Source organism: Trichosurus vulpecula, chromosome 3 (genome assembly GCF_011100635.1).
Source record: "Trichosurus vulpecula isolate mTriVul1 chromosome 3, mTriVul1.pri, whole genome shotgun sequence".
Classification (NCBI taxonomy): domain Eukaryota; kingdom Metazoa; phylum Chordata; class Mammalia; order Diprotodontia; family Phalangeridae; genus Trichosurus; species Trichosurus vulpecula.
The window spans coordinates 33,038,994-33,058,790 of record NC_050575.1 but is presented as its reverse complement, the minus strand read 5'-3'; the positions used below and the strand labels follow the sequence as shown (position 1 = coordinate 33,058,790).

The window sequence follows — 19,797 nt, the reverse complement described above, 5'->3', positions numbered from 1 at the left end:
ACCCACACATATACCAACCATAACATCACCCTAGGATGGGTTGCCATGGACAACCAGAGAACATTTCCCAGGCACGGGGAATACTCCTACATCACCCCACACTGCAGATGGCAGCAGGGAAAATGATATTCCAGGAAAATGAAAGTAGAGGCTTTGGAAATTTACTGAAACCAAGGGTTAATTTAGCATATCTTTTCATCATTTCACCCCTCAAATGACATTAAAGACAGTAAATGACATTTTTGGGTTTGAAGTACTTGAGACTCTCTGGTCCTTCTTTGTAGAAGGGTTTTCAGGTAAAGGCTGTAGACAGGGTGAGATGACTTCTCCCTGCTGAGATGGACATAACACCAGGAGGTCAAGCCATCAGGCAGAAGGTTTGAGGGCAAACGTTCCTGATGGTTCTTTGACTTCTTGTTGGGAAAAGTTCCCGTGTGTCACATTGTCCCTGCATCTCTGTGTGGTTGTTGACCATAGGCTACACTGCCACTTCTGGGGGGGGGGAATTGTACCAATCATAATCATTTATACACACACACACACACACACACACACACAGACACAAAGACATGCATACACACACACACACACACACACACACACACACAGAAGAAAGAGCACTTTAAGGTTTACCAAGCATTTTCCCACATAACCTTGTAAGGCTTGTGGTATATTATCACCCCTATTTTGTAGACACAGAAATTGAGGTTGTTTAGAGGGGTGTGATGAGTTGTCTACAATCATACTGCTAGTCTGTGGAGGACCTGGGATGTGAACAGTTTTCCTGACTACAAGTCTAGTATTTTTTTTCCATTACACTGAGATGCCTTCAATCATAGTAAAGGATGGTCCTGTACAGGAAGTAGATTAAATCAGTGGATAGATCACCAGACCTAGAATCAGGATGACATGAGTTCAAATCCAACCTTAGACACTGACTAGCTGTGTGACCCTGGGCAAGTCACTTAACCTCTGTTCGCCTCAGTTTATAAGACAGGGATAATAATAGCACCTGCTTCTCAGGGTTGTTGTAAGGATCAAATGACATTAATTGTAAATTTCTTAACACAATATCTGGCATACAGTAAGCACCATATAAATTTTTTTAGCTATTACTATTATTATGAATCCCGTTTTCCTCTCTGGTGGCAATTCTGATGGAGTGGGTGTCCGCTGGGCCATGATTTTGACCCCAGGGCACATGTAGGCCATTTAGGTTTGCTCTGTTCCATGGCCATATTCTGTATCTCTTTATTCTGGTCAGCCATTTCCCAAAGTGACCTTGGTTACAAGAGAGAGTGTGGTCAGTAGCAGGCCATCACCACTCTTGGGAAAATGATTCCGTATGCCTGCCTTGTTGGTGGTAGAATCAGCATTATATCACAATTGTAGAGGATGAGGTTACATCCTAATATTTTAATCCAGTGACATAAAAGGCTGTTCAATAGCCCATAAAATATTAAACATGAAGGAATAATAGCAGGATAGTGAATTGTCCCAAGAGTATTTCTCTCTTAATTCTATCAAAAAATATGAGAACGAGATAATAATAAAAACAGTAACAATATTAATAATAGTTGACATTTACATGTTGCTTTGAGATTTGCAAAATACTTCATGTCAATCTCATTTGACCTTCATAATAGCTAGGATAGCATTTTTCAAATGCTTTAAGTTTGCTCTGAAATTACTCTCTCTCTTGAGTCTGGTGGTCTTTCCTTTAAAGACTCCCTAATTTCTATTAGGTAAACATTTGCCTTCCTAGAGTAAAAAGTATTTTCCTTGGGCTAGGAACAACCACAGTCTCACCGCCTCTTAGTTACCCTATCCTTGTATTAATCACTAGACATCTAGAGGCATACTAGCATCAACCCTAACCTGTCGTTCTTATCCCCATCCTCCTTATCCATTCCCTGCCCCTGTCCCACTCCAGCCCTGCCCACCACTTTTGCTGTGCCTTCTCAAATTCCTGTTTCATGAAGAGCCAACTTGCCTTCCTTCTGGACCTCTTTTCTCTCAAGCTCTTTCCATCTGCTTGCTCTCATTGAGATCTGGCTTACCCGACATTGCATCCTTCCTATGCTTTAATTCCACCCTTGGCACACTGGTCCTGGTTAGGGAGTTGAATACTGCTTGCCTCCCCACTACCACTTCCAGACTCCTCCTTTGCCGTCATCACTCAGCAACCTCTACTCCTTTTAAGTCCTACTCCTTTCAGATCATGGTGACTGTTGCGTTCCGGCCTGTAGGTCATTCCCATTCCTTCCTCAAGGAGTTCAGTAGCTGGCTCACAAGTTTCCTTTTCTTTACAGCTCCTGCCCACCATCCCTCCAACTCCATAACCTCCCTATTCCTCGATTGCCTTAAACCTGACAAACCAATTCCTTCACCCTAGATCTCACCATTAACCATGAGTGTTCCAATTCTTTAATCAAAACACTTTTGTTTATCCTCCCATAACCTCTTATCATTCCATCGCTTCCTCTGCCTTACCCTTCCACCGATTCTTCACTCTTATCAATACTTTCGGTCCTTCTACTCTTCAGTATTTTCTCCAGACCGTTAGCCTTGCTCTTACTTCCCTTTCCTCCCTTCCTAATCTCACCCCTATAATTAACCAGTGTCCCTCCACACTGTTATCTACTCTAAAATCCCTTACCAGTTTGTGCTATTGACATTCTTCCCATCCCAAACCTCAGCCCTGTTCTACTCTGACCATCCTCCTTTTCCCCCTCCTACTCACCGGTCACTTTGTTGGGTGAAAGGTGAAACCTGAGTTGTTTTAATTTATATTTCTCTTAATATTAATGATTTAGAAAATTTTTTCGTATTTGGTGTGGTTGTCAATAGTTTGAAATGTTCTTTTGAGAATGGTTTGTTTGTATCTTTTACGAAATTTTGATTAGGAAATAGTTTTGGTCTTATATATTTCTGTTGTTTATATATCAGGAATACCTTTATCTGAGAAATTGAATATAAAGGGGTTTTCCCAGGTGACTACTTCCATTCTTATCCAAAATGTGTAAATTTTATTTATGCAGAAGCTTACTTTAAATTTTATGTAATCAAAATTATCTGTTTTATCTTTTGTAATTGCCTCTATCCCTTGTTTAGTTAAGAATTCATCCCCCTACCCACGCCTGTGAAAGGTATGTGATCTGCTTCTCTTCTAATTTTTCATAGTATGATTTTTAATATTCATTCCATGTATCCACTTTGAATGTATTGTGGCACATGGTATAAGTTCCTGGTCTAAGACTAATCTCTGCCAGACTGTTTTCTAGTTTTCCCAGCAATTCTTATTGAATAGGGACCTTCTTCTTCATCTTCATCGTTACTTCCAATTCCATGACCACTGTACTTAATACCCTATCCTGCTTTCTTCATCTTGACTTCTTTTTAAACCAGTTTAATTCCCCACTGTTTTCTCTCTAGTCCTTTGCCCCTTCCCCCCTTAAAAATTAAAAAATTTACTCTTAAAAATTACTAAAGAATTTTTGTTTATATAGGTTATGTCTATCAATATTCAATTAAGCCAATTATTTCTCCTATGAAGACTGGCAGTTCTGATATTTATTTCTTCCTAACTTCTGGTAACACTTCCATTTCACTTTTAAACCATTATAGAACACCATGTTATGGTTCATCAGATGTTGGTTCATTTTCTTTTGTCTCGTAATATTTCTTTAGAGATGTTTGTAATCTTTTTAATTTTTTTTGTACTCATCCTCTGTTTTAATTTTAGCATCTTCTCTATTGATATCTGGTTAGGCTTTAAGTTTTTAATTGAATCATGAAATTTTTAGTGGTTTTTAGTCTTCATTCCTTATATTCCTCTGTTACCCACTTTCTGACTCTTCCTTTGATGGTGGATATATCCCTGGGCTGGACGTCTGCCCCAACCTCTTCCTACTTGGGATACTTAACTTTTCACCAACCTTGGTCCCTGTCCGAGGTAGCTGGTCCCATATGAATTTCAGTCTCTTTTCCTTCAGTACCAGGGCTGCTCCCATGCCCCAGTTCTGTCAGGTTTTTAGATCTCTTGCTGAGTTGATTCAGCATCTTCAACCTTTTGCAGGGTTAGGGGAGGACCGCATGTATGTTCTAGATAGAGTCTCTGCAGCCTTATAGTTTCTTGACCTAGGGGCTTGATTTCTTACTCTCATCCCTTCTGTCCTCCTTATGTGGCTGGGCAGTCATGACTGTTGCTTATTGCAGTGTGGTGGAGGAAATGTCTTGTCAGGGTACACTGGGTGCAAGAGAGAAATACCCGAGTGGGTTCTAAGCCAAAATCCCATGGGTTAGTTTGTATGTACCTGTCTGAGCATGGTAACTTCTGGGGAAAGGGTTCTGAGTGAGGACTTTAAGGATTGTTGGACCTCTTGCTTCTAGCCCTGTGGATTCAGCTATAATCGCTCTACTTCTGACACATAATTCTTCTTTGGGGAATTTTTTTAGAGTAAATGTGGAATGGAGAAAATGTCTAGTCTTCAGTCTTTTTGATTATGCGACCCTTTTAAGCAGCCAGTGATTTCTTAACTGATGGGCTTTTTTTCTTCTCATCCTCCTTGACCTCTTCCTCCTTGACCAAATTCATCCTTCATCTTTCTTGACCTCTTTACTGCAGTTGACTGCCTCCTGTGTCCTCTCTCCTCTCTGGGTTTTTGTGATGCTGCTCTCTCTCGGTTCTCCTGCTCCTCATCAGCCTCTCAGCATTCTCTGCTGTCTCATTATCTGTGTCATGTCTCCTCACTGTGGGCTTTTGTCCGGTCTCTGTCCTGGGACCTCTTCTCTGCTGTCTCTGCTGGTCACCTCATCAGCACCCCTGAGTTTAGTTATTAACTCTGTACCAATACCTCACAGATCTGTGCATACAGCTCATCTCCCTCCTGAGCTTAGTTCTGTGTCATGAATGCCTATTAGACACATTGAGCTGGATGTTCCAGAGACATGCCAAAGTCAACATATCCAAAATAAAACCCATGATCTTTCTCTCAAACCCCCCATATTTCAAACTCCCCTGTTTCCATTGAAGGTAACCACCGTTCTTCCAATCTCCCAAGTTTGTAACCTCAGTGTTTTCCTTCACTCTTCATTCTTCTCCAGTTAGAATTCCTTGAGAATAGAGTTTTTTTTCATTCTTTGCATTTGAACCATCCAAGTGCCTGGTATAGTAGTTAGAAGGTACTTAGTAAATATTTGTTGATTCATTGATTTATCTACCACCCTGTAGCTCTCTAGTAACCATGCCCTCACATCTACTGGATAATGATACAGTGTTAATGTTAATAGTAATAATACCTAAGTAATAATACTCTTTTTTTTCAAAATAACCCCAAGAGGTAAGTGTTTTTATTGCTTCCCTTTCATATATGAGAAAATTGAGACAGAGGTTAAATGACTTGCCCAGGGTCACGTAGTTGGCAAATTTGTCACCAAAATGTCACATAGTCACAAATTTGAACTCACGTCTTCCTGGAAGATTCTAAGTTCTGTGCTCTATCCAGGGCACCCTCTAGCTGTTAAGAGGAGGAAACTAAGGTTCTATCAGTGCCATAGTTCCTTTTGAATCATCAAAGAAATTTTGAATTAAGTGCAGTATGCTTTCAGCATTAAGTTTCTATTTTGCTGTTTTCTATTTTTTTGAACATTGGTAATTCGCGTATGGTAAACAGGCAGCTAGGACATACGAATGACAAGGAGGCAGTGTAGCACAGTGGTTGGTGCTGCACACGGCGTCGGGAATATCTCAGTTTATTTCTGCTGCTGATGTTTATCATCCGTGAGACCTTTCCTCATCTGTACAGAGGGGTCAGTAGGAGCACCTGCTTTACAGCGTTGTGTACATCACTGAGAAAACCTGTGTAGATTGCTTTGCAAATCTTAAAGTGCCATATAAAAGCCTGTAGTTATGATCCCTGATCCACTCTCTCAGTTCTGCTAGTTTCTGCCTCTGTGACTTTGGGAACATCATTTCATGTCTCTGTGCCTCAGTTTCCTCACCAGTAATTTGAAGAAGGTGGACGTTAAGGTTCCTTCCAGTCCTAATATACTAGGGTCTATGAGCTCTGTGTTCCAGTCTTAAGTGGGGGTGGAGAAGGAGTGAGGATGTATATGGTGAAAGTAAACGTACAGCTCTTTCTTCTCTGTGCGCTACAAATGGAGTTGGGAGCAGGTCCAGTACTTGGTAGCTGAATTATTTTACCTTCCTAAGCTTTAGTTTCCCCATCTGTAAAATGGGATTAATGATGCTAATGATACCTCTACCGCTTGCTTCGTAGAGTTGTTGGGAAGAGAGTGACTTGTAAATATATAAGGGAGAAAGAAATAAGTACTTCCAGGCACTGCGTTAAATGCACACACACATACAATACACATGTATATATAAAATTATTATTTTACTATATTGCTTTCAGTCTAGTAGGGGGTGGGGGTGAGTAGAACAATGCCAGTTTAAAGTGGCTCATTTTTTAAAAATTTGAGAATCAGCCTTTGGAGTAATCACCATTAGTCAAAGTAAAGCTCCCCAACTCAGACCCTGTTTTCCAGCCTTAACTCCTGGATCTGCTGCTCCCTTTTTTCAGCCAGATTTTTTTAATTAGCCACCTACTAGTTCACAACTAGTCTAAGTATGGAGGAGACTGCAGTGAAGACAATTGCTTGCCCTCATTCAGAATATTTAGCATAGTAAAAAAAAATGTTTGAATGGGATGTAGGGGGCGGGAGAGGCCGTGGTTGGTTTCTTCCAACTCTGGAGATGGGATCTTGGGTAAATAATTTCCAGTCTCTGAACCTCATTTTTCCCAACTGAAAATGATGGGCTCAAACTAGACACTGGAATACCGTTTTAATGTTTCCTTTTTCTCTTTGCAGGTTATGATTGTGGTGGGCGGCCAAGCCCCCAAAGCTATCCGGAGCGTTGAATGTTACGATTTTGAGGAGGACAGATGGGATCAGATCGCAGAACTTCCTTCAAGGAGATGCAGAGCAGGTCAGATGAATGATTTTTAGGAGCTGTAGCATGACATAACCATTGCCTTAGACCTTTGGTTTTTCCTAAAAAACTTCCTTCTCAGTTTCATTTCCCTTGTTTCTTAGAGGGATGATCCAGGGCTCCCCTGACAGTTGGGGACAACATGAAGGGCTGATTGGTGTGGAGAGAAGAACATTGGACTCCGAGCAGAGTTCTTGGGTTTGAGTCTTGCATCTGCTGCTCAGTATAATGTGACCTTGAGCAAATCGTGGAGTTCTTCTCAATAAATGAGACCTTTGCGGTAGATAACTTCTAAGATCCCGTCTAGCACTAAATCTGTCATCTTATGATCCTCCGATCTGGGTTTGAATTTGGGTTCTGCCACTTACTAACTTATGTGACTTTTGGCAAAGTACTTAGTCCTTCTGGGCTTCAGTTTTCTCACATGTAAAATAGGAAGATTGGATCTGATCTGATCCAAACTAACTTAACAAGCATTTGTTAAGCACATACTGTCAGTCAGTGAGTGAGTTAACAAGCATCTTAAGCACTTACCATGTGCCAGGTTCTGGGGATGCAAAGACAAAATAAAAAAAACAGCCATGAGTAGATCCCATTTAACTCTAAATCTGTGATCTTGTGTGCTCTGGAACTATAAGTTTATTTTCAGTGTTTTTTTCCCCCCACATTTCAAGCATTGTGTTATGGGTGGATTATAACCCCTTCGTGACTGTGAAGTTATTGTAGCTAAAAAATTCTTGACCCCAGAACCACTGCATTAACGAACACCTCTCCATTTAGCTCGGCCTTGGACAATAGAGAATCCATCTCTAGGCCTATACTTGAATCTTTTCCAGATTGATAGGAAGTACCTGAGCTCCACTCCCTTAGCCTTCAGGAACTGGGGATCTCTTCCATTCCATTCAGAGAGCATTTATTCAGTGCCTCGTATGTGCTAACTGCTGTTCGTGGTGCTGAGGGTATAAGGACAAGAGCCAGTCTCTATGGTGGATAATTAATAATAACTGAGGAAACATAATCCTAGCCATATGATTTATTAGCAAAACAGGCATACTAAATGGGTCCGGGAATCCCTAACCAGTCTAAAGACCCTGAATACAGAGTGAGGCAGATTTTTATGTATTATAAGCAGTTATTCAAGTAAGACCAATTAAGCAAAAGGAAACAACAGGATACAAAATTAGGTAATCTGATCTCTAATTGGAAGAAAGATTAGGGGCTTTCCAAGTTGGGAGGGGGATGAGAGATCTTGAGAGTTGGGAACAGGCAGAGCGAGCAGGTACAATTCCCTGAAATCAAAAAAAGAGGTGACCTCCAAGTGTCTGTATTCAATCAAAGGAACGTGGAAACCGTATTGATTGCCAGTACTGATTGACCAGTATGGGGCCAGTTTTCAGCTAAGACACATAGGTTGCTTGAGATACATAATTGTGAGAAAACTCCTTGCAGCATCTTTCAGAACTGACTGAGTTTCTGGTCAGCATAACCTAGGTGCTTATTAGTTAAGCATCTCTAAGCAACGGGGAGATGTGGTCCAGCTTCCCAGCCACGCAGGGCTTAGGCTCAAACAACGCAATAAAGTTTTCTCACGATTCCCATAATTGACAAGACAGAAATTGGACCAGACCCATAATTGAATGAAAGAGAACTGAGCCAGATCCAGAATTGAGTCAAAAGATGGAGTCATTGTGGTTCACTCAGTGCCCACACCTCAAGGAGTTTATATTTCATGCCATGTTGACATTTGTTGTTGTTCAGTTGTTTCGGTTGTGTCTGACCCTTCATGATCCCATTTGGAGTGGTTTGCCTTTTGCTTCTCCAGCTCTGACTTGTCCAAGGTCACACAGCTAGAATGTGTGTGAGGCTAGATTTTAACTCAAGTCTTCTGACTCCAGACCAGCCTCTCTATCCACTGCACCACTTAACTGCCCATGATGAGACTATGAAGGACAATAAATAAAATAATTTTTAAAAATTAATTTTATTATTTTAATTACAAGCTTTTTTTTTTCTCTCCCTCCCACTCCCCCCCCTGCCTCCACTGTTGTGGGGAAAGGGGGTGGAAAAAGCAGAATCCATGTAACAAATATGCATAGTCAAGGAAAGCAAATTCGAAGACTGGCCGTGTCTAAAAATGTATAGCCTGAATCCATCACCTCTCCTGTCAGTAGCTTGGTTCAACGTCATCCTCTGGAATCATTGATGGTCATTGTATTAATCCAAGTTAGTAAGGGAAGTTTTAAAAATAAAAATGTATTATATTAGCCTTCGCTAAAGTTGTCCTTTGATGTCTCATTATGATGAATGAATTACGATGTCTCATTATGGTGAATCCTAGGTTCTCAAAGGCTTAAATGCCATCAGAGTGCAAGCTTTGGAAGGACCTACCAAGCCTGCCAAGGGTTCTGAATAAGTACTTAGTTACAGATTGTGTGTCTTTCCCCTGACATTAGTTTGGTCACAACCTAAGTATTTTGGCCCTAGCAGTCACAGATCCTTGAAGGTTTTAGCCTGAGTAAAATTTAATATCCATTTTAGTGTCCATCTTCGTGAAACAGAACTAAAAAGGTAACTCTTTTTTATTAAATGTATTTATTTTTAGTTTTCAGTATCCACTTTTATAAAATTTTGAGTTCTTAATTTCCCCCTCCCCTCCCCAATCTGATATAGGCTGTAAATGTATAATCATATTAAACATATTTCCACATTAGTCATGTTGTGAAAGAAGAATCAGAACAAAAGGGAAAAACCATGAGAAAGAAAAACAAAAAAAAAAAGAGAGAGAAAACAGTATGCTTCGATCTGCATTCAGACTCCATAGTTCGTTCTCTGGATGTGGATGGTATTTTCCATCATGAGTCTTTTGGAATTGTCTTAGATCATTGCATTGCTGAGAAGAGCTAAGTCTAAGTTGGTCATCACACAGTGTTTCTGTCACTGTGTACAGTGTTCTCCTGGTTCTGCTCACTTCACTCAGCAACAGTTCATGTAAGTCTTTCCAGGTTTTTCTGAAATCTGCCTCCTCATCATTTCTTATGGAAAAATAGTATTCCATTACATTCATATACCATTCCCCAATGGAGGGGCATCCCCTCAATTTCCAATTCTTTGCCACCGCAAAAAGAGCTGCTATAAATATTTTTGTACACGTGAGTCCTTTTCCCTTTTTTATGATCTCTTTGGGATACAAATCCAGTAGTGGTATTGCTGGATCAAAGGGTATGCACATTTTTATAGCCCTTTGGACATAGTTCCAAATTGCTCTCTAGAGTGGTTGGATCAGTTCACAACTCCACCAACAATACATTAGTGTTCCAATTTTCCCATATCTTCTCCAACATTTATCATTTTCCTGTTTTGTCATGTTAGCCAATCTGATAGGTGTGATGTAGTACCTCAGGGTCATTTTGATTTGCATTTCTCTAATCAGTAGTGATTTAGAGCATTTTTTTTCATATGACTATAGATAGTTTTAAAAGGTAGCTCTTAAAGAAAAACCCTACCACCATATAAGCAATAGATGTGATTTGAGATTATCTGATGTTTTGGATTGTCCATGCTAGTGTCATATTTCCCTTCCTTCCCCTTTCAATCAATCAAACAACCAACAGTCATTTATTGAGCTCTTCTTATTTTCCAGGCACTATGCTAAGTGCTAGGGATACAAAGAGATGAAAAAACAGTCCCTATCCTCAGGGAGCTCATAGTCTAACAAGGGAGATAACATGCAAAGAACTAAGTACATGCAAGGTATATACATGATAAATTATGAGTAATCTCAGAGGAAAAGCATTAAGATTGAGGAGGACTTAAGAAGTCTTGTTGCAGAAGATGGAATTTTGACTGGGACTTGAAGGAAGCCAAGGAAGTTAGGAGGTGAAGTTGAAGAGGGAGAGACTTCTAGGCATAGGGGACAGCCTGTGGAAACGCCCAGGGTTGGGAGATGGAGTGACTTGTTCCAGGAATAGCATGGAGGCTGGTGTTACTGGAATGCAGGATACATGGAGGGCGGTAAGGTGTAATGAGACTGGAAAGGTAGGAAGGGGGCAAGTTATGAAGAGTTTGAAAAGTCCCAGAAGATTTTATTTGATTCTGGGGACGATAGGGGGTCACTGGGTTTTATTGAAAAAGGAGAGTGATAGGGCTAGATCTGTGTTTTGGGACGATCAGTTTGACAGTTGAGTGGTTGATAGACTGGAGTGGGAACAGATTTGAGGTAGGGAGACCAACCAGGTGGCTGCTAGAATAGTCCAAGTCTCAGATGATGAGGGTCTGTACCAGGGGGGCTCCAGGAGAGAAGGGGGCATAAATGAGCTTTGTTGTGGAGGTAGAAATGATAGCACTTGACCTCTGATTGGCTGTGGGGGATGAGAGTGAGGAGTTGAGGATGACACCTGGATTTCAAGCCTGGGCGACTGAGAGGATGGTGGTGCCCTCCACAGTCATAGCGAAGGTAGGAAGAGGGGGGAAGCAAGAGTTTATACCCTTTTTTCTCATGCTTCTATGCCTTGCCTAGACTATATCTTATACGTGGAATGTCCTCCTCTTTGCCTGTTGAAATCCTATTCATCCTGTAAAGCCCAGCTCAAATATCACTTCCTCCACTGAACCCTTTCCTGATTTTCTGGGAAAATCAGACCTTCTGTAACACTTTGGTGCATAATTGTCTAGTGTACTTACTATGTAATAGTGTAACTACCTGCATTGTAATTTTATTCTCATACTACACTGTAAGCTCCTTGAGGGTGGCCTGATGTCTTACCTGAGCTTTCTGTATCTCCCAGAACCAAGCACTGCTTGCATATTTTTTTTGGTCCCAACCTATGATGTCATCATTGTAGAGAGCTCCCAATATGGAGACACCGATGCGCATGGGCAGTCCATCTGTTGTTTCTTAGTCTCAGAGTTGCCTGGGCACTAAGATCCAATGATTTGTTCACGGTCACATAGCTAGAATGTGAACCTAGCTCTTCCTGACACCAAGGCGAGCTCTCCGTTTTGCGCCATTATGCCGGTTGCTTCTCAGTGCTTTATTAATGTCATTTCTACTGTGTGGTTGAGAGCTGACTAGTTCTCTTTGCTGTTACATGAACTAACTTGAACCCTTTGATTTTCCTGCTCCTCAGGGGTGGTGTTCATGGCTGGAAGCGTTTACGCTGTGGGGGGCTTTAATGGCTCCCTTCGTGTCCGGACGGTTGACGTGTATGATGGTGTGAAGGACCAGTGGACGTCCATCGCCAGCATGCAGGAGCGCCGGAGCACACTAGGCGCAGCTGTGCTCAATGAGCTCCTCTATGCCGTGGGGGGGTTCGATGGGAGCACAGGTGGGTTCTTAGAACTGTTCTCTGAATTTGCTTAAGCACAGTAACGAGATCCACATCCTCCTGCCCTGGCAAAGTTCTTGTCACCTGCGCATTAGTGTAACCACTTATCCATCCATACACTTACTCTCTCTGCCCTATTCTCTGTGTCTCTTCATCTTGTAGTCTCTCTTACATACACATAATCTCTTTTGTCATCACAGACATAATTTTGTCCTCATAGACCCATAAATTCTCCCTTGCTCAATCCATCAGTCAACGTGCATTTTATTAAGTGATCGCTGTGTGTCAAATACTATGCTAAAAAAGATACAAAGAAAAAAACAGCAACAAAAAACCTGTCTTTGAGAAGTGAGTGAAGGGCAGTAAGAAGACTGCAAAGTTAGGACTGGACTGGGTTATGAATAAGTTAATAAGTATTTATTAATTGCTTGCTATGCGCCAGACACGATGCTGCATGTTAGAGATAGGCATAGGAGCCACTGGAGCTTATGGGGAAGGTGGCGACGTAGGCTTTAAGAGAATCCTTTGGGCAGCTGTGTGGATGGATTGGAATGGAAAGAGACTTGAGGCATGGAGACCCATTAAGATGCTATTGCAAGGGTCCTGGTGCAAGGTGATGAGGGCCTGAACTACAGTGGTGGCTGTATGAGTAGAGAGAAAAGGACATCTATGAAAGGTGATTTGGAGGCACAAATGGCAAGGTTTAGCAATTGATTAGGTGTGTGGAATGGAGGAGATCGGGGAGTCAAGGGTAACACCAAAGCTGCAAATGTAAGTGCTCACAAAAGTCATAGGGACATTAGGAAGACGGTTTGGGGCCAGGGTGAATCATGACGAATTCTGTTTTGGACGTGTTGAGTTTGGAATGCCTGTGGATTTCTCAATTCTAGAAGTACAAAATCCAGCTGGTAATGCAGATCTGGGGCTCCGGATGGAGATCAGGCCTATAAATATAGATCTGGGAATCATCTATATAGAGATGACAGTTGAACCTGTGGGATTTGATGAGATTGCCAAGCAAGATAGTAAAGAGGAAGAAGAGAAAAGGGACCAGGATGGAACCTTGGGGAACATCCACAGTTAGTGGACATAAACCAGATGTTCATGAACAAGCAAATGAGACTAAAACGGAGCAGTTGTACAGATAGGAGTATAACCAACCAGGAGACAACAGTGCCAGCTTAATGAGAGAGCATCTGGGAGATAATCAGCAGTGTCAGGTGCTGCGGAGAATTCAGGAAAGGGTCAGGATTGAGAAAAGGCCATTAGGTTTGCCAATTAAGGAGTCATTGGTAACTCTGGAGAGAGCAGCTTTGGGTGAATGATGGGATCAAAAACTATATTGCAGAAGTTTAGAAATGATAGGGGAGGAAGAACTTAAGGAGTTTAGCCAACAAGAGAAGGAGAGATATAGGATGATAGTTAATGGAATCTGTAGGAGTCTTTTAGGGATGGGGGGGAGGCATGAACATGTTTGGAGGGAGCTTGGAAGGAACCAGTAGCTGATGATCAGAGAGAGAATAATGATGACAGTGCACACAGTCTGCGGGAGAAGATGATGGGATTAAGACACTTGGTAGATAGATTGACCTCAGCAAAGAGAAGGAGCACTTCATTATCATAGACTGGGGGAAAGGAAACAAGAGTAGGGTATGATGTCAAGAGATCCCAAGATGATGAAAAAGGGAGAGGGAGCTCAAGGTGGTGGTACAGGGTACAGTGGTGGGCTTTAGGAAGGAAGGTAAGGTTTGGGATAGCTGCTGTAGTGAGGGAGATAGAAAATCAGTTCGTTAGGGAGATGTAGGATTGCCTTGCCACAGTGAGGGCCCATTTGAGATGAGAGAACATCAGTTAGTAATGAACCCAGTCCGCATAGTTTTATGACTTCTTCCAGCTCCACTCAGGGGCTGTAACAACAATGTTACTTGCAGCTGCTGTGATGGTGTAAGACTAATAACACCAGCACACGGGGGTGCTGCTAGCACGGGTTCTTTGATCTGCTTTTCTGAAGGAAAGCAACTTTAAAGGGGTCAGCAATCTTACTTTAAACAAACATATACACCATTCACTTGGTTCAGGGGAAAAGTCAACACCCTGAGCTTCAGAATAAATACAAACAAATTACAAGCAGAGCAAATAACACAAATCAACAGACAGGGCTTCTAACCATCTGACCAAAAGCAATAGATACATAGTTACCAGAGAGAGAAGCACTAACAACCCGGTTTTCAAAGCCTCGGGGCTCCTTAACGGCTACTCAGAGTCTCATCTGGCTACATCACAGGAACACTCTTCCCATGAGTGAGCCCCAAAGCAAAATGCTAACCTCCGAGTATATATACACTTCTTCAGGGTCGGAGGGCATCACAGCCCTAATGACCCAGGCTCATGTAACTCAAACTCATGTGACTTAGGCTACCGTGTGACTTAAGCAGGTCACATGGGCCCATTAATGGATGGGAAAGATCTTCCCATTGAGCAAAAAATACATTAACAATACAGGGGAACTGGAGAGAAGGAGGCTGATAGTAGTAGTAATCCAGGATAGAAGACTGGTGAAGGGGGCAAGAGAATTGAGACTAAAAGGTACTGTAAAGTTGAGCTGGTTCACCAAGAGTTGAGATTAGGAATGGAAGAGACTGTAGCCAGTGCAGAAATCGTAGCCTGGGAAAGTGGGGAGAGGTTAGAGGTCATGCTGAGGACAAAGAAAAGGTAGAGATTATACGGCATAATCTCTCATGCACACTACACATCACATATACTCGCACAGAAACTCTGCCGTACATAGGCCTATATTCTTTCTCATTCACAAAGAGTTTTTTTTTTACCCATACACATAAAACACTGTCTTTCTCAGACACACATAGACACACAGAGCGTGCCACACAACACATGTACGTGCACACTGTTTTTCTTATATTCCTACACATAGAGACACACTGCTTATGAAGGCTGATCTATCAGGGTCAAAGACACTGAGGTGACAGAGAAGTCTTTCCTATTTCTTGTTTTCAGGTCTTGCATCAGTGGAAGCCTACAGCTACAAAACCAATGAGTGGTTCTTCGTGGCACCTATGAACACAAGGAGAAGCAGTGTGGGAGTGGGTGTTGTGGAAGGTAAGTAAGAAGGCAGGGGTGGGAGGGAGAAGTGATTGGTTTCTCTGGTTGGCTCAGGGATGCTGAGGCCCTTCCAGCCTAGACCTTTGTCTAGGGGGGGCAGATCTCTTTGCTTTTGGCCATATGGATGCCTCAAGTTAATCCGTGGTTTTGGGATAGTCTCTTTATTCCTCCTTTTTCTAAGCTGATGGCTTTGAGGTTTGTATTAATACTTCTCTTACATAGACTGAATGGATTTAAGGTTTGATTTGAGAGACAAGGCAAGGCACATAGACTAGGTTCAACATAGTATTATTTTATTTTATTTATTTATATTTTTATTTTATTCCTTTCCCTGGTGAAAGGAAGAGGATGAAGGTGAACTGGAGTTTTAATTCATTGGTCAGGTATCTTCATTTGCTTAACTTTGTTCATATTTTTTAAAACAATAAGCAACAGTAGAAACAGAATAGGGAGGTGGATAAAGAGCCAGTCTTCACATCAGGAAGACTCTGGGTTCAAGTGTGCACTTGAAACACACTGACTGAGTGACCTTAACTTCTTGGTGCCTCAGTCGAGGCCCAGCAATGCAGAATAGCTGCTCACCTGTTCTGTCAGAGGGAGTTCCCTCCCTTGGATTTCTTTATACCTGTGTTATCACAGGTCCAGATTTCTCATACACACACACAAATAATACTTTGAATATTAATAATATTAATATCATTATAATATTAAATATTATAATTAATTTTTGCATTTATTATTAACATTTTGACTCATTCATATCCTCAATCCATTTACACTTTGTGTGGTCTTGATTAAGTCACTTCTCTAGGATTCACTTTCTTCATATATCACATTATAAGGTTGGACTAGATGATACTTTATATTTTTTCCAGACCTAAATTTATGGTCATCACCTTCATTGCTAGGGTCCCCTCCTGGTAGGAAAGTTCTCTCTGCTCCTACAGATGATTAAAACTGAATTGAACCATGTGACTTGCTTCATATGGTAAATTGGCCTGAATTAGTACTTTGGCTGTTATCCTAGAGTGCTGTGCCCTAGGGTCTCTATTTCTTTAAGAAATAAACTTTCTCATGGTTTCTCCCATTCATTATAATTCTTAGTAATGACTAATCATAATAATCATCTTCATAATAATGATTAATGTGAAAATACGTTTAATAGGAATGTATATGTAAAGCCTATATCAGATTGCAGGCCGTCTTGGGGAGGGAGGGAGAGAAAATTTAAAACTTATGGAAATGAATGTTTAAAACTAAAAATAAATAATAAAAAAAGAAAAAAACTTTCTTTCTTAAATGACTATGATCATATATAGGTAAATATAGTATCTATTAGTACAAATGACATCGCTAATAGACTGTATTTATATCATTCCTGTTTCGAAGGCATGGTTTCACAGCGTGTCTCTTGTTAAGCTCAGCTTTGGTCACATATTTATTTGGTCTTTAAGCTTCTGTATAACTCTTATGGACTAAATCCACAACTGCTTAGTGTCCAGAGTAGTTAATAAATCAAGGAACTAGGTTGCCATTTATGCTTTAGTTATTCATTTCATCCATTACACCCTGGTCTCATTAAAAACATTAATGCCCACAAGTAAATGATAATGGGTGGGAATCTATTGATGTGACTCCAGAAGGCAGAACTGGGACCAAAGTCACAGGGAGGCCAGGCGTTAGCTCAGTAAAGAGCAGACACTCCTTCTGAACAGTCAGAGCTGTCCAGTAATGGGATGGGGCAGTCCCATTAGGTAATAAAAATAATCATAAACAGCATTAATGGAATGTTGTGAAGTTTTCAGAGTGCTGCATGTGTTTGTCTTCTCATTGGAGACTCACAACTGCCGTGTAAGGCTTGTGCTGTGGGTATCCCTATTGTACAGAAGAGGAAACTGAGGCTCAGAAAGACCGAGTGATTTGTCCATGGTCAGAGCAGTAAGTGTCAGAATCAGCATTTGAGTCAGGATATTTCTGATTCCACTACACATGCTGAACTGTTCAAGTAGAGCCTGGATGCTGACCACCTTTCAGGGATAACCTTCCAAAGCTTATTGACTCCGAATGAGGATAAGGAGCAGAGGTGTTACAAATGAATGTGATGGTCCCTGTCCTTAAGGTTATTAAAATCAGGTATTGGGATAGACAGTGAATAGGATGTATTCCTAAAGGTAGAGGATCACAAGAGAAGCAAAACCTGCTGTACAAGATTAGAGGAGGAAGAGAACACAAATCCTTGAAGGATTAGAGAAGTTTCCATAGAGGAAGAAGCAGAAAATGCACAGGACTTCTGGCAGCTGCCCTGGAGTCAGGAGGACCTGAGTTCAAATGCTCCTTCAGTTACTTGCTAGCTGTACAACCTTGGGCAAGTCACTTCACTCTGATTGCCTACAAAAGGCAGAAAGAAAGAAAGAGAAAGAGAGGAAGGAAGGAAGAAAAAAGAAGGAAGGAAGGAAGAAAAGGAAGGAAGGAAGAAAAAGAAAAAAGGAAGGAAGAAAGGAAGGAAGGAAGGAAGAAAAGAAAGGAAAGGAAGGAAAGAAGAAAGGAAGGAAAAAAGAAAAGGAAGGAGGAAAGAAAGAGAGAAAGGAAGAAAATGCATAGGACTTAAAAACATGAGTTCATATCCTACCCTAGTAATTCTAAGCTGTGTCACCTTGGATAAATCACTGAGCCTTCCTGGGCCTTAGTGTTCTTATCTATGAAATAAATAATAGATAATACTCTAATTACCTCATATGATTATTTTGGGAACGTGTTTTTGTAAGCTGTAAAGTGCCATAACAATGTGAACTCTTATTCTGATTACTGTTATTTCGGCTAGGCCTTAGATGATGGATAGAATTTTTAGAAGGACGTTCATTTATTCATTCGTGACACATCAACAAATATTTATTAAATTCCTACTCTGTGCAGAGTACCATGCTATGTCTGTAGGAGATACAGTTGATGGAACTCTCCGTAGATGATGGAACTCTCTCTCCCCAAGGAGAGTGGGGAACGGGAAGAAGTCATTCCACCTGGAGGGAATACGCCCAAGGAAAGTCGGAAGAACATGGAGGAGTGTTTGGGGAACGATGATTAGCTTGGTTGGATCTTAGAGTAGTGGGACTTGGGCTGGTTGGATTGTATTAAGGAGTGCCTTGGATGTCACACTGAAAAGTTTAGACTTTATTCTGTCGTCATAGAGGAGGCATCCTCCGGAGCAGTATGACTTATGAATTGGGTTTCCCTTTCCTCATCTGGAAATGAGGTGGTTGCACTAAATGGCTTCTTAGGACTCTTCCTGCTCTGTGGTCTTACAGTTTTTGTGTGTGGTAGTAGGAGGCTCATTCTTCACCTGGGTTCTACCTCCTCTCTGTTGAGAAGAGGGAGATGCATTTAATCGTCAGTCCTTTCAGTCAAGTCAAGGTTGGCTATCGCATTGATCTGAGTTCTAATATCTTTCAGTATTCTTTTTCTTTACATTAATGTGGCCATTATAAGTGTTACCTCATTTCTGCTTACATTGTCTTGTACCAGTTTTTACATTTCTTCCCAGGTAACTGAGTCCCTCACATTGATTCTTATAATGCAATCACCTTAGGTTCACATACCACAGTTTGTTTAGCCATTCCCCAGTTGATGGACATCCACTTTGTTTCTAGTTTTTCGATACTACAAAAAGTGCTGTAATAAACATTTCGTTGTATGTAGGACTTTTTTCTGTCTTTGGCCTGGGCTCAGTAGTGGGATCACTGAGTCAAAGGTAACAAACAGTATAGTTGTTTTTCTGGCATAAATCCATCTCAGCAACTTGCTATATAGAGGACCTTAGACAAATCACTTAAGGAAACTGAGAAGGTTAGACAGTATGGCCCCTGAGGTTTCTTCTGTCTCCAGATCTAATATAAGCCTTATGTTTTCCAGAATTGTTGAAACAATTCACACCACCATTAATAGTGTATTAATGTGCCTGTTTTCTCACATCTCCTCCAACATTTATAGTTTTTGTCTTTTTTTTTTGTCATCTGTGCCAATTTGTTGGATAGAAGGTAGTAAAACTGCAGAGTTCCTTTAAATTTGCATTTCTCTTATTAGCGATTTAGAGAATTTTTAGAAATTTATAATCTTGAGAAAAATGAAACTGGCACAGCTGGCAATGAAATTGGTCAGTGCCAGGAATAGTTTCTGCTAATGAGGTCAATCATTCTTTAGACTCATTCTCTTGGTGGAGCAAGCAGAATGTGGTATTCTTGGACCTCTCTTCTGTTCAGTGCAAGTGTTCTTTTGGTAACCGGCTTCTATTTACCACCCTCCTCCTACCCTGTTGTTCCTTAGCCAGGAATATCCAACAATAGACCAGGGGTTAAAAATAGCAAA

General features: G+C 41.1%; 1 protein-coding gene across 1 annotated transcript in view; it reads left to right on the top strand.

Annotated features, from left to right (window-relative positions):
• The window catches only part of KLHL3 (kelch like family member 3), a 163,521-nt gene that overhangs the window by 126,705 nt on the left and 17,019 nt on the right, over window positions 1-19,797 (top strand). The window contains exons 9-11 of the mRNA XM_036751663.1: window positions 6,874-6,991; window positions 12,121-12,318; window positions 15,334-15,435. Coding sequence (XP_036607558.1) covers window positions 6,874-6,991; window positions 12,121-12,318; window positions 15,334-15,435 — 418 coding nt within the window. The remainder of the gene's footprint in view (window positions 1-6,873; window positions 6,992-12,120; window positions 12,319-15,333; window positions 15,436-19,797) is intronic.